Source organism: Octodon degus, unplaced genomic scaffold (assembly GCF_000260255.1).
Source record: "Octodon degus isolate 3935 unplaced genomic scaffold, OctDeg1.0 scaffold00228, whole genome shotgun sequence".
Classification (NCBI taxonomy): Eukaryota; Metazoa; Chordata; class Mammalia; order Rodentia; family Octodontidae; genus Octodon; species Octodon degus.
The window spans coordinates 554,095-567,541 of NW_004524804.1; the positions used below are offsets into that span (position 1 = coordinate 554,095).

Genomic DNA, 13,447 nt, shown 5'->3' on the forward strand with positions numbered 1-13,447 from the left:
GCGTTTGAAGTGTGATTTTATGTTCAGAGCAGGGTAGAGACAAAACGGCTCTTTCTGGAAAATGGCCCCGTTTAGAGCAAGCGTTCTACACGGCAGGGCCCGCTTCGCTTCCCGCCGTCCTCGCTGGACACCCCGCCCCACACATACCCTGGTCTTTTTTGTTTTTCAACTGCTGAATTTAAAATAACCCGAGGTAGTTCATCAACTTGCCACAAATAAAATGACGTTGGAGCTCTTAGGGCTCGCTGTTCGCGCTTTCTGAGGAGGGCCCAAATAGAGAGCAGTGTCGGTCGTCGTCGCGTTTCAAGGGTGGGGGGAGATGATGGCATTTCTAATCCGGCCGGTGGGCGGAGGGGTCCGCAGGACCCAGGCCAAGCGCGCTGGTGGGCGCAGCTGGCGAGCGCGCCGGGCGCATGTACCCACCTCTTTTTATTTTTTTTATTTTAAAGAGAAAAAAAAATGATACAGAATTTCAAAAGAAGACCATAGGAAATTAACAGTGGTTATTGTGTCACATATTGTTATCCTCAAAGCAGATTACCAGCCATACGCATGCAGGATGGGTCAAACAGCATAAGCACTAACTTCCTTTCAATGAACTAATAGAAATTAGCAGCACAATTACCGAGGCTATGAGGGGGGGGGTATTTTCCCCCCTTCGTTCTTTTCTCCTTTCTCCCAACCCAGTTCTTTCCTGTTGAGCTCCTTCTTTCCCTTTCACAGTCTACTGTACTTTTTGGACCTTATTTGCTCTCTCACTTTCTTACTCTAGTGAGACAATACAATGTTTGCGTACGTGCGTCTGAGTTATTTCACTTATGAGTATGATCTCTGGTTGCATCCATTTACCTGAAAAGCCTCGAAGGTATCTTTCTTTATAGCTGAATAATATTCCATGTGTACAAATACCACAACTTTTTATCCATTCCTCGGTTGATGGGCATCTGGGTTGTTTCCAACATTAGCTATGACAAATTGTGCTGCGGTGAATATAGGTGCGCATTCATCACTGGCGTGTAATGTTTTCAGTTCTGGGAAATAGCTAGGAGGGGAATAGCTGGGCTGAGTGGGGCCTGTCACACTGGTTTCTTGAGGAGTCTCCACACTGATTTCTACAGTGGCTGTGCCAGTCTACAATCCCACCTACAGTGGAGAAGGGCTCCTTTCTCCCCACAGCCCCACCAGCGTTTGGTATAGGTTGATTTATTTTTTTCTATTTTAAAGAGAAAACAAAAACAAATAGCAAGAACAAAGTCAGAAACAAAGCAACATAGAACAATAAAAGTGGTACTGAATTTCAGGACAAGAACAGAAAATTAACAATGCTCATTCTACTGCATAGACAGCCATTCTTTCTGGGGTGAGATGGAATCTCAGTGTTGTCTTAATTTGCATTTCTCAAGTGGTCAATGATGAACATTTTTTCATAGATTTATTTGCCATTTGTACTTCATCTGACAAGAGTGTTTTTATCTCAGATGCCCATTTTTGGATTGGGTCTTTGAATTTTGGGGGCCTGATTTTTTTTTTTTTTGAAAATTCTTTGCATGTTCTACACAGAGGTCCTTTGTCTGAGGGACAGTTGGCTAACATCTTTTCCCCCCAATTTATGGGTTTTCTTTTTACTCTGTTGGTGATTTTTTTTTTTAATGTGCAAAATGTTTTCAGTAAGATGAGACCCAGTTGTTGATTCTTTGAAGTGTTTTCCATAATGTTTGGGTTTCGTTCATGAATTCTCTGCCTACCCCTATGTCTTCAGGTTTCTACCTACTTTCTCTTCCAGTAGTTCAGTGTTCTTGTTTCAATATTAGATCTTGAATCCATTCTTTAGGTTAGTGCATGATGATAGATATAGATCTAATTTTAGCCTTTGGCATGTGGAAAGCCAGTTTTTCCAGCACCATTTATTAAAGAGGCTGTCTTCGTTCCAGCGAACGTGCTTGGCCCTTTTGTCATAGATAAGGCGGTTGAGAGTGTGTTTGTAGTTGCCCCGCATCTTCTAATCTGTTCTACTGATCTTCACATCTGAGTTTTGTTGTTTTTTTTTTTTAAATCACAGTAGCTGTGTAGTATAATTTTAAACCAGGGATTGTAATGCCTCCTGCCTTGCCTTTGTTGCCCAGGATTGCTCTTTGCTAGGTCTTCTCCAGTTCCATATGAATTTTAGGAATGTTTTCTCTAGTTCTTTGAGGTATGCTAATAGGATTTTGATTCGGATTGCATTAAAGTTGTATAGCAGTTTTGGGAGTGTGGCCATTTTCACAATGTTGGTTCTTCCTACCCACGAGCAAGGAGTATCCTTCCATTTTCTGAAATCCTCTTTGGTTTCTTTGTCAGGGTACTGTAATTTTCAATGTATAGATTTTTTTGTTTTAAAAATGTAGTGTTTTTCCCCATAATTTTATTGAGAAACAAATAGCAATGAGACCGTTTCAAATCAAATTGGTAGGACAGTTTCAATAATTCAATGTATAGATCTTTTACTTCCTTTGTTAGATTGATTCCTCAGTATTCATTTTTCTACAGATCCTCATGCCTTACCAGACCTGGCATTAAGGCATCCTGAATGAGCCAAAAAACATCCAACATTTTCTGGATGTTGTTGTGAAAGGGAGTTGTTTCCCTGATTCCTTTCTCAGTGAGTTTGTTGCTTGTGTACAGGAATGCTATTGATTTTTCTGTGTTGACTTTGTATCCAGTTCCACTGCTGAATCTTTCTTTCCATCTTCCTTACCAGGTCTCTACACAGCTCAGACTCATATTGATCCTCTTGTCTCAGTCTCCCCACCGCTGGGATTACAGGTGTGTGCCACCACGCCCGGTCTTAGTGGCCAGCAAGGCATGTGGTACTGGGGATCGAACCCAGGTCCCTATGCTTGCCAGGCAGGTGCTTAGACCCCCTGAGCTATCTCCCCACCCCTGAGTCTTAACCCCTGAAGTGCCAACTGTGGCAGACCGAGCAGACAGTCTCCTCTTGCTCAGCTGTTTCTCCCAGAGTCACCCACTGCTGTGAAGAGCTTTGGCCTCTGGAATTAGGCCCCAAATCAGTTGACTTTCGGAAGAGCTTAGCCTGACAGGGTAAGCCCTGCAAAGCCCAGGACGAGTCGGCATTGGGCACCAAAGCCAGTGGAGAGGCAGTGTGGTTAGCTGGCTGGGCCACCCGCGATGCAGTCACATGCAGACTGGAGTAGATGAGCTTGGGCCTTCCTTGCAGCTCAGACAGGCGGGGTGGCAGCGCAGACCCAGATGCACGCCAGAGCGGAGGGGCAGCTGCTGCTCGGATGATCCACTGCCCCCTCAAAAAAGTGGTGTCACCCCATTATAGTTGGGAAAGCAGGCACTGTAACAGAAGAGGAAGAAGGGGTGGGCTGGGCACGAGCAAGGAGGGGAATGGAGCAGCCCTCCAGCTGGCCCTGGGCGCTGGTCAGTGTTCTTACTCAGGTCACAAACAGGCTTGCCCGCAAGAGCAGTGTGATGCTAGTGGCCTTGCCCGTGCTCACGGGAAAGGCGGCATTCTGATTCCCTGCCCTCCTCCTTCAGGGAAATAAGCATTTTCCTTATTCAATCTATAATTCGAGAAGCTGGGGTTTTCCTTTCAAGAAAGACCAGAGTTCATTCTGCGGAGCTGCGTTTGCAGGGACTGCTGGGACGTGTGCAGGCTAAGTGGTCCCCACACCCGCCCAGCAGCTGCTCAGTTGGTGCTTCGAGGACGGGAAAGCCAGCCAAGAGCGTCCCATGTCTCTGAAACACAGCTGCTCACCCTTGGAATTTTCCAAAGTGCTTGCTGCTGTTAGTGCTGAGATTACAAAGTGAGCTTCCCCCAACCTGCTTGTCCAATTAGCTCTCTAACTCAGGCATCATGAGCAGTATCAGTGTATCTAAGTTTAAAAAAAGAAAGGAGGAAAGAGTTCTCAAATGATCTTACTGAATAAGCTTGGGGGCAGAATAACTGCTGGTCTGATGCACATGAGAATCCATTCCTCTCCATTCGTGACTTGGTCTCAACAAAGACAGCATGAGAGAAAAAAGCACCTTTTTTTCTTTTGTTCTTTGAGACCACGTGTTGTTATTTATATAGTCCAGGCTGGCCTTGAACTCATGGGGCAATCCAAGTGCTGGACTAGCAGGCCCACGCTTCCACGCCGAGCCAGGGCACCTTTCATTCCCATTCTCACCCTTCTGGGATAGTTATCCACCCGAGGCCAAGCGCTGGGAGGTGGGCCAGCGAGTGCTGGTGGGCGCTGTCAGTGGAAAAGTCAGATATAAAGATCCTGGACCTGGGTAGGGCTTAATCTACATGTCTCTCCAAAGCTGCATGTGCTCATGGAGGGGGCTCTGGGGAGGCGACCCGACCATGGCTGTGTGACACTGGGTCAGTCCACGGATGTTTACAACTGTTTGTGATTTGGGAGGTGGATTTAGGTCATTAAGTGTATTTCTTCTCAAGGGATACCATATGTATGCTATTCATCTCGCTGCCTCCCTTGACTTTGTGTGCTGCCTCCTGCCATGGGCTGTCCCCCTCTGCCAGGTCACCCAACCTTGGAGCCAGCCAACTATGCACCAAACCCACTACACACTGAGCTAAATAAATCTTTTTTCCACTAACTTGTGGATGGTAGGTATTTTGTTCCAGTTATGAGAAAGTGACAGAGACAGACCTCCAGTGGCTTAAAGCCACTTAGAATGTGGCCTGGGACTACGAACCTCCCTTGCTGCCAAGAGCTACACTAAACACAGAAGAGTAACAGCAAAGCAGCCTTGCTGGGAGCCCTGCCCCGGGAGGAGCCGCCTGCAGCCCTGCGGCAGCATTTCCACAGCTGCCTTCTGCGGACCTAGACCCAGCTCAGGGGCTCCCTATATTAAACAAATTTTTCTAGCTTTCTCCATGAAGTTTTCCTTGATTTCCTAGATTCAGTCTTGGGAAGGAATAAGTCTCTTTAGATTCCTGGTCTCATAAGTTCTGCATTTTACACATTCTTGTCAATATAGCTTGCAACATTGCGCATGAACAGCGGGGAAAGTCATCATCATGAATTTATAATGGTTTAAGGACCACAGGTGATCTGAAACGCCAGGATCGAGGCTCGGGCTGGGAGCAGGTGCGCTGTGTGCTTTACCCACCTGCCGCCCGCTGCCTCAGCGTTCTCACGGCCCTCGCTCGCACGGACCGCAGTCTGGCCGCGGTGTTACTGCCTCTGCCTGGACAGCCCTACTTCTTCACTGGATGTGTCCTTGTCATTGCCTGTAAGATACTTAGTCACCCTAAGAAGCTTGATTTTTTTGTTTTAGTGAAAGGTGACATTTTCAGGGAGACATACGGAGATGTCACGTCAGCCCTGTAAAGTTAATAAGCACCTTGGGGCGTTTTTAGCTTTCCTTAATTAAGGGATAAAATCACCCACCAGGTTTCACATGGCACTGGTTCTCCACCCCCCCCCGCCCATATTTCCACATCCTAAAAAATATGAACTTTCGTGGTTTTCCAGTTGCCACACAGCCTCCTTGCTAGACAGAGAGTGCCGTGTGTGGCAGAGGGCCGGCCATGTGGGCACTGTCCGGTGCAGCGATGTCTCCAGCTGCTCAGCCTAGTGTTCTTTGGTAACTTATGTTTTAAAAGTTTCTCAACATTTGAAAAATTGTGTTTTTAACTGATAGTTTAGGAATACAAAAGTTGTGCGTGTTAGTGTGTCCCCAGCGTAATGCTCTATGCGCACATACTGCACGGCCTTTAAATCAGGCTGAGCACAGTCCTTAACATTTTCCGTTTCTTTAGATGAGAACGTTCAAGCCCCTTGCTTCCAGAGTTTTGAAATATCCAATGCATCGCGGCTGTCTACAGTCACCCAAAACGCTTTGCCCAGCCTGCCGCAACTTGGCACCTGCTGGCCGCCCCCCACACGATGACTCCACACACACGCGCAGCGGCAGGACCGGCTCTCGGCCCCTTGCCCATCCAGGTCCAGGCGCTCTCTTCTTCCTAGAGCCGCTCTGGATGTGGGGCCGAGGGTGCAGCCCTTCTTCCTCCAAGGGTCTCTCAGAGAATGCAAGCATCAACCCTGAACTCTTATTTTCTGGAAGTTCAGGGTGGACTGAGATTTTATATGGAAGCGACTTCCTTCACGTTACTTGAAGAAGTATAAAGCTAAGCTTTGCAAGATGGGGGACATAATATTGGGGTAAAAGGAGATCAATATAGTGTTACTATGCTATTTTCAAGGAAGAAACAAATGTATGGAGAGCCCTCTACTGCCTGACTACTGACAAAGTCACGTCAGGCTTGGAGGGCCTGCAAGGCAGAGCCTCATGGGGATGTGCCTTTATGGTCCCCTGGGCTCTTGGGCTTCCGACTGGCATGAGGAGGGCGCACAGTTGACCACCCGGGTCTTGGTGTAGTAAGAACAGGTGCACAAGGTTCTTACAGAGATTGACTCCTTACCCCTCCCTCCCCCTACCTTCTTAGCCTGCAGACAGGGATGAGCCTAAGCCAAGGGTCTTGAACAATACCAAGGAAGCTTGCAGGCAAGATCTTGAGGCAGTGAGAAAATACCTCGAGGGCTTAGCAAGTCCTAGGGCAGAAATATTCAGAACAGAAAGAGCAAAGGTTGATTGAGTTCCATGTCTACTCCTTGGGGACACCGGGTACTCATATCGATCAAAATTTAGACTGTGTCTCACTTGGAGAGGAAAAGCCACATGCATCAGTTGATCTTTTCATAAAGAAAGTTTCTTCAGCCCTTCATGTATGAACAAAGGCTACTGATTTTGCTCAGATTGAAGAGACACGCTCTTCTTCCCTCCTAGCCGCACTACGTCTCTGTCTTTTTTCTTCCTTGCCCACTTTCCTGTCTTCTCAGGTTGCTCCCTGCAGGCTGAGGTTGGACCTCGACACAAGCAGCCTCACAGGTGGCAGCACACGGTGCCGCACTCCTCAGGAGTCCTGGGAGACGCATTGTTTCATAGGGCGCCGAAGAAGGAAAGGTGCTAATGTGAATATTTCTATATCGAACCACGAACTGTTTGGACGCGGACAACCATAAGCAGTTAGAAGTGAGAACGAGGCCTACTCATCTAGGAAGAGAGCACATACCTAACATTAGAAAAGCTATTTTTTATTTTGCTTTCACAGTTTGGGCAAAAAAGTGAAGCATTATTATCTTTTTAAATCCCCTATGTTAGGGGCTGGGAAGATGGTTCAGTAGAATAAGCGCTTCCCTGGCAAGCGCAAGGGCCTGAGTCCAATCCCTGGTTCTGCAGGGGGGGGGGGATCTCCTACATGGATAATAACATCTAGAAATTTGGATTGTTTTATGAAACTCAAAACTCGTGGCGGTTTTAGTGATTGCTCTAAATGAGCCCGAACGTAAGTAGGATGAGGAAAGTCCTGCAACAATTCTGCAATATACTTTGGTGTCTATAATAATCCACACTAAGCAACTCCACACTGGCAGCGCTGCCCTTGGGAGTGCATCTGTCGAAGGGGAGGACACCCCCTACGGGTTTGGCTTAAAATTACCAGGCTGTGCTACAGCAATTTCATGGGTGCTACCTCTTAGTGTCTTCATTATTCTAAATGAAAGAGACTGTGTTCGAAGCTGGACGAATCCCGAGGAGCCGGAAACTTGCTTTACTGGAGGAGGCGACTGGAGTGGCCCTGCAGATGCTGCTGTTAGCTGTCTTCCTCATCACCAGGACAAAGTGCCCGACAGCCAAAGATAAAGGGGGCAAGTCTACTTAGTTCACAGTTTATAGGGGTTTTAATCCATGATCGCTGGCTCAAAGGTGGGGTGGCACAGCCACAGGCCATGGTGGTGGAAGACGGCAAAAGCACAATGGAGACAGAAGAGACACGCCTCTTTCCGCCCCTTATATTGCTTGCAGCCACCAGGATCAGGGTGGTGCCGATCCGATCGAATCAGGACCGATCCAGCAATTGCCACTTTTTATCACAGCACTGCACCTCCAGTCCATCCCCACTCTCTATCCAGCCAGCCCCAGAAGCCCTTGTGACCTCATGAGGCTTTGGGGAGACATCACACAAACCCTCGCACCTGTTTTACAGGACAGTGACTTCAGAGAGAAACTGGCCCCTGGTCCCAACTGGAACCCACTCAGCTGTCTGAATCTCGCCGCTGTCACGCTGTGCAGCCTCAGAGCACGAGCTCACCCGCTGTGGCTCCACTTCCCCCCGGTAGCCAGGGCCAGCGCCAGGCTGCCCTCACCGACACGCCTTCCACTGCAGCTCTTTTGTGTTTTTCTTGTGTAGACAAAGTCACAGTGAGAAGAATCTCTAAGAAGCCACAGCACTGAGAGCGAGCTCACCCCGCCAACCCCTGCAAAATTCAACATCTCCTTGGAAATCGCTTCAAATGTCCAGGAACCACAGACGCCTCCAGTGCATGATGGCAGAGCTGTGGCAGTTAAAAACGATGCAGAAGTGTCAAAGCCTCTAAATGGTAGTTACTATATCACATATGGATGTATGAATGATGTCCACGGTTTTGCTTGGAGTTTTAAAAGCTGTTTACAGTGTAATGTATTAGTTGCCACATGTATATCAGGATTGATTGATTTAATATTGTCTTTGGGGTTAGGCCAGTGAAGAGTTAGTGACTGAGTCCACATGACATCATTTCTTGGGAAAAGCAAATGACTTCAATCATTTTGCCATGTTGAGCAGAAAATGGCATCAGGGAGTCACCAACCCTGCTGAGGTCTGGATTAAAGACAGGCTGGGACAATGAGACGTGACTGGCTGAGAGGCCATTAGAAGAAGTCATCAAATACCCAAAAAAGAAAAAATAAGAAAGCTTCTCAGTTAGCTGGGGGTCGAAACCACAGGAATTATTACCACTGTTTCCACGTACACACGCATTCTTATGGCCTTGTAACAGTAAGAAGGAAATGTCTAAACACACAAAAATTCAGAAAAGAAAGCCTAGCTTGTGAATTTTTTTCTTTTCTTCTTCTTCTTTTTTTTTTTAACTGAGCCGGGCTATGTGGGGGGAATTTTCTCAGGAGTCACCCTGCGTGGAAGCTGTGATCTTCCTGCCAGAAGCCAGCGGGTGCAGAAGGCGCTCCTTCCTGCGCGGAGAGAGGCTGGCCCCAGCTGCCCTGCCTTCCACCTCGAGCTCACAGAGGCCCTGCAGCACTGGTCTGGAGCCGTAAGTTAGAAAGAGCAGCTGTTAGAGCTGTAAAACCCTGCAGACACGAGTCTGTGTTCGTGGGACAAGGAGTGCCAGGGTCGGGCCAGAGGCAGAGAAAGTTGGGCACCAGGGACAGAACAGGGAGGCACGAGGCACTCCGCGCGTGACACGCACGGCAGAGCCCACCACGCTCCTGTCCCAGGCTGTTCAGCAGGCGGCAGCACTGGCAGACTGCACATGCAGGACCAGGTCTCCCGCCGGGTCTGACTGCTGGAGTTGCTGCCTAGGGCAGCGGGTCTAGACGGAATGGAAGTACAAGACCAGACTCAAATAACAGCCCAGCACCGTCCCAGGACGGAGAGTGGGACACACCTGGGTGCCGAAGGAAAATTAGCCCAGGTGGGGCTCAAAATTGTAATCCTCCTTGCCTCAGCCTCCAAGAGAGCTGGGATTACAGGAGTGTGCTGCACCATGCCCACCTGAAGTAGGGACAGTGACCAAGCTACGCAGAGCTCCGAGGTGCAGAACTGAGACAGGAATCCAGAATCTTGCAACAAGGGCCACAGAGGGGCAAACTCATTTGCATGCATCACAGGGCTAGCCCCAGGTGAAGCCCAGCTTCACCAGCCTGGGCCTTCCCCCACGTTGTAGGAGCCACGTTGACTTTTTTTTTTTTTTTTTTCCAGTACTGGGGATTCAACTCAGGACCCTGCGCTTGCCCAGCCCAGTCTGAGCTTCCAGCCCTGCCCCTGTCGGTCCCAAGGCCGGGCCTGCCAAAGGTTTTTCTCTTGTTAATCCTTACAAGTGGGAGACCATACCGTACAGCCCTCAGAATCCGAGGAAGCCTGGCTATCGCATAACGTGCAGCTTTCAGGCCCTTCAAAGGCCCGCTGGAAGAAGGTATCTGAATTTTCCACTTTGCCTTCTAAAATCCTTGTGTTCTCTGCAGACACGGGTGTGGACCACGTCCCCAAGAGGAGATGGGACCAGGTGCCTGGGAGACCGACTGCCCAGCAGGACTGGGCCGCACACTGAGAACTGTGGCGTTTGGAGGCCTGCGATTCCTGCCCTGCCCTGTGGGTTCCACCCACACGGGTTCCTCCACTCCACCTGCCCCAGAAGCCATGCCAGGGTGAGGACCTCAGCACAGGTGCTGCTGTAACTGCAGCCCATGGCCACACGCTGATGCTGCAGGGGTGCATGCGCCTTTGTCTTCCTCCCTGGACTAAGAGGGACTGAGGGCACCGTGGTAGCAAGTGCACAGTTCACACATCTATCTTTCTCCAGAACTCAAAGCCCATCCTTTCGCAGATCCCTGACATCATGTGTGGAAGCGACCTCAGACTTTAAACCAGGAAACATGATACCATGAACAGCCTAGGTTTCCCAGCAATACCTTGATATGGAAGCCACTCGCGCGCCTTGACTTGTTGATGAAGTTGTACTTGGGGATGCCCCAGCCGACCTCCCCGACGTATTCGTGCTTGTACTTGGCTGGCACACTTCGGTCTGAGGCAGGTCTCCATAGGTACAGGAGGTCTCCCGTCTTTTCTGACTCTGGACTCTTTTCTCCTATGTACGAGGTGTGTTGCTGAACTTTAGGTAAGTGGTCCCTTTTGTAATCCGGACCTTTGAGAGACAGAAAAGCATCTTAGTAAAGGGTTCCCCATGCTGTGTCACAAGATACTCTGGAAAGTGGGGAGGAGCTATGGCTGATGCTTATGGAACTCCTGCAGCGTGCGTAGGTCCATCTGAGCTTTCGGGCAGGACAGCCCCACTGGTCCTTGCCTCTACCCCAGTGAGGTGGGGGCGTTTCCCTGTCTGAAAAAAGTGAGTGCGGACGTCAGAGCTTCGTTATTTGGCCAGAGCCTCAGTTCCTGAGCTCTCCACACCCACAGGCCGCATTGAGGGTCGGTCTGCACCCCCGCGACACTGCTTTGTTTGTGAGCAAGTTGGTGCTTGGCGTGCAGGGCCCAGGTTTGCAGGAGGAGCCTTCCGACCCTCACTGTTTCGTTTAGATGAAACCTGAAATGCGAGTGGAATGCTCCATAAGAGTATTACAATCAAGTGGCAAATCGAGAAAGTTACTAGGTGAGGACAGTTGGAACAGATGGTGGCCCCAGCTGAGGGTGTTTAATAAAGTTTGGTATTTTAAATGTAAAACAATGAACAAAAATAGTGGGATGTGAAGGTGGAGGACACAAGCAGCATGGAGCAGTCTGGGAAGGCCCTGAGGGAGACCTGGCCCTTAAGGAGGGCGATGCCGGGGCCGAGGGCTGCTAAGACTTTCTCTGAATAGATTGGTGGCTATGAACAGACACGGAGTTGGGGTTAGCGGCCCAGGAAGACGGTCCGAAGCCCCAGGCCGAGGTGGGGCAGGACACTCTGGGGAGGGCGACAGAGGAAGAGTTTCCTTACTATTTTCATCCCAAAAGTTGACTGGAGACTGCGGGGCAGGAGCAGCTGTCCTGCAGCCCCGGCGGCCCTGGCTCCCTGGGCCTGGGTGCTGTGTCTCGCTACTGCTCGGGGTCTGCAAGTCTAGTGGGCGAGAAGCCAGCGCACTGCCTGCCACGGGGACCTGGGCTCCATGCCACCCTGGGCCCTGGGCCGAGCTCAGGGCGGCCTCACTGCTTCCCAGGAGCAGGCCAGAGACCGCGATTCACAGCTTCCCACCGCTGTGTCCTGGAGTTGCGATTTTCCTGATGAGCATGTGGTGGCTTCGGGTTTTTGCCAGCACAGAACCACTTTGGTAAAAAGAATAGAGTGTGGAAAGCGGTTCTCTCGCCAGCTGAGAGATGCTGAGGACTCCTCCACTCACTAGCCTCCTCTAAATGGCGAGGGTGCAGGTGGGGGCGCTGAGCTCTGAACTGGTCTCCCTGGAATTCAGGGCAGCCCCTCCCAGTCCCATCAAATGCTGCTTGAGCGTGCATGGTGGGCAGGGGGATCCTCCTCCCAGATACTTAGAGCCACCACTTGTGGCACTTGCCCAAGTGTCACAAAGAGCCTGCACTGCCGCTCGGCGTCAGGACAGTTGCACCTTGGCACTCACTGCCCAAAGCTCGCTGATTTGGCACGCAGCACATCCCGACATGAAGGCTTTGGCGCAGCACTTGTCATTTGTTTGGTAGTCGCTGTCCAAGCTGGAGCTGACCGTGCCTCCCAGGAGCAGGGCACAGGGCCGAGACGCCATGGGCACAGGCTGCAGCGTCTTACCCTAACACGTATGCTATCTCCTCTCCCTGTTGACCCACATGCAGCCCGCAGGCACTGAAAGATTGGGGGCACGTGTCCCTTCATATGTTTCAGTTAGCCTTACAGTTTTGTCACCTGATGCACTGCAGTAAACGTGAGTGCACTCTGTAGCCTGCCACAAACTACGTACACAGAGACATCATTTGCTAGCAAACGTTGTGTTGCTCTAACAAAATGTCTCTGATTGGATAACTTAGAACAAAAATGCATTTGTTCCCAGTAGGGAGTCCGAGATCCAGTGAGGGGGTGGAGCGTCTAGTGAGAGCTGCTCTCTGCTGCCAGTGTGGTTCCTGGTGCCACATACTTGCATAGCCAAAGGCAGGGGGCCAGAGCTGTGTGCTGCCTGGAAACCTTTGCAAGGACCTGATTCCCAGTGCCAGAGGCGGAGCCTCAGGCCTAAGGCCAGCTAAGCCCCACCCTCGATCCAATCGCACTAGCCGCGAGGTCTCAATACCTACATTTTGGGAAGATGTGTTCAAGACGGAGCACCAGCTGAGTCGAAGGTTTGTGGTTTTAGAGAATGTTGTGGTTGTGACCACACACACCCCCACTAGATCTCAGAGTCCCTGCTGTGAGCAAGCCTGACTGTGTTACTTGATTGGCTCAGGAATTGTGCAGAGGGCTTGGGGAGCAAGCTCATGGGCGTGTCTGGGTGGGCCAGGGAGATTTCTGGGCCCCAGCCCTCGGTCTCTGGTTCCGTTCCCCTGCTGGGCTTCCTGGTCTCCATGAACAGAGCAGCTTTGCTCCACAGGACACTTCTACCATGATGGTGGGCCTGGCTTAGGCTAACTCACCATGGACTGAATGCCCTTAAGATGTGAGCCAAATTAAGCCCCCCTCTTTCAGTTTGTGGGAGTCTGGCATTGCACCTAGCAGTGGGCAGGCCGACCAAGGTGGGTGGAAAGTGCGTGTGTTTGCAGCCCACATGCGCGTCCAGTCAGGCGCTCCCTGGCTGCCATCGACTCTGAATGTGTCTAAGCCTCTGTCCCCTTGTCTGTTTCTGGAAGTGGCTCAGGGGTGGGTAGGGCTGGCTCACAGCAAGACCCTGC

General features: G+C 50.3%; 1 protein-coding gene across 1 annotated transcript in view; it reads right to left on the reverse strand.

Moving 5' to 3' along the window:
- The window catches only part of CUNH4orf45 (chromosome unknown C4orf45 homolog), a 37,840-nt gene extending 25,504 nt beyond the window's left edge, over positions 1 to 12,336 (reverse strand). The window contains exons 1-2 of the mRNA XM_012517898.1: positions 12,228 to 12,336; positions 10,543 to 10,775 (exon numbers count right to left, since the gene is read on the reverse strand). Coding sequence (XP_012373352.1) covers positions 10,543 to 10,775; positions 12,228 to 12,336 — 342 coding nt within the window. The remainder of the gene's footprint in view (positions 1 to 10,542; positions 10,776 to 12,227) is intronic.
- Positions 12,337 to 13,447: the final 1,111 nt, after the last annotated feature.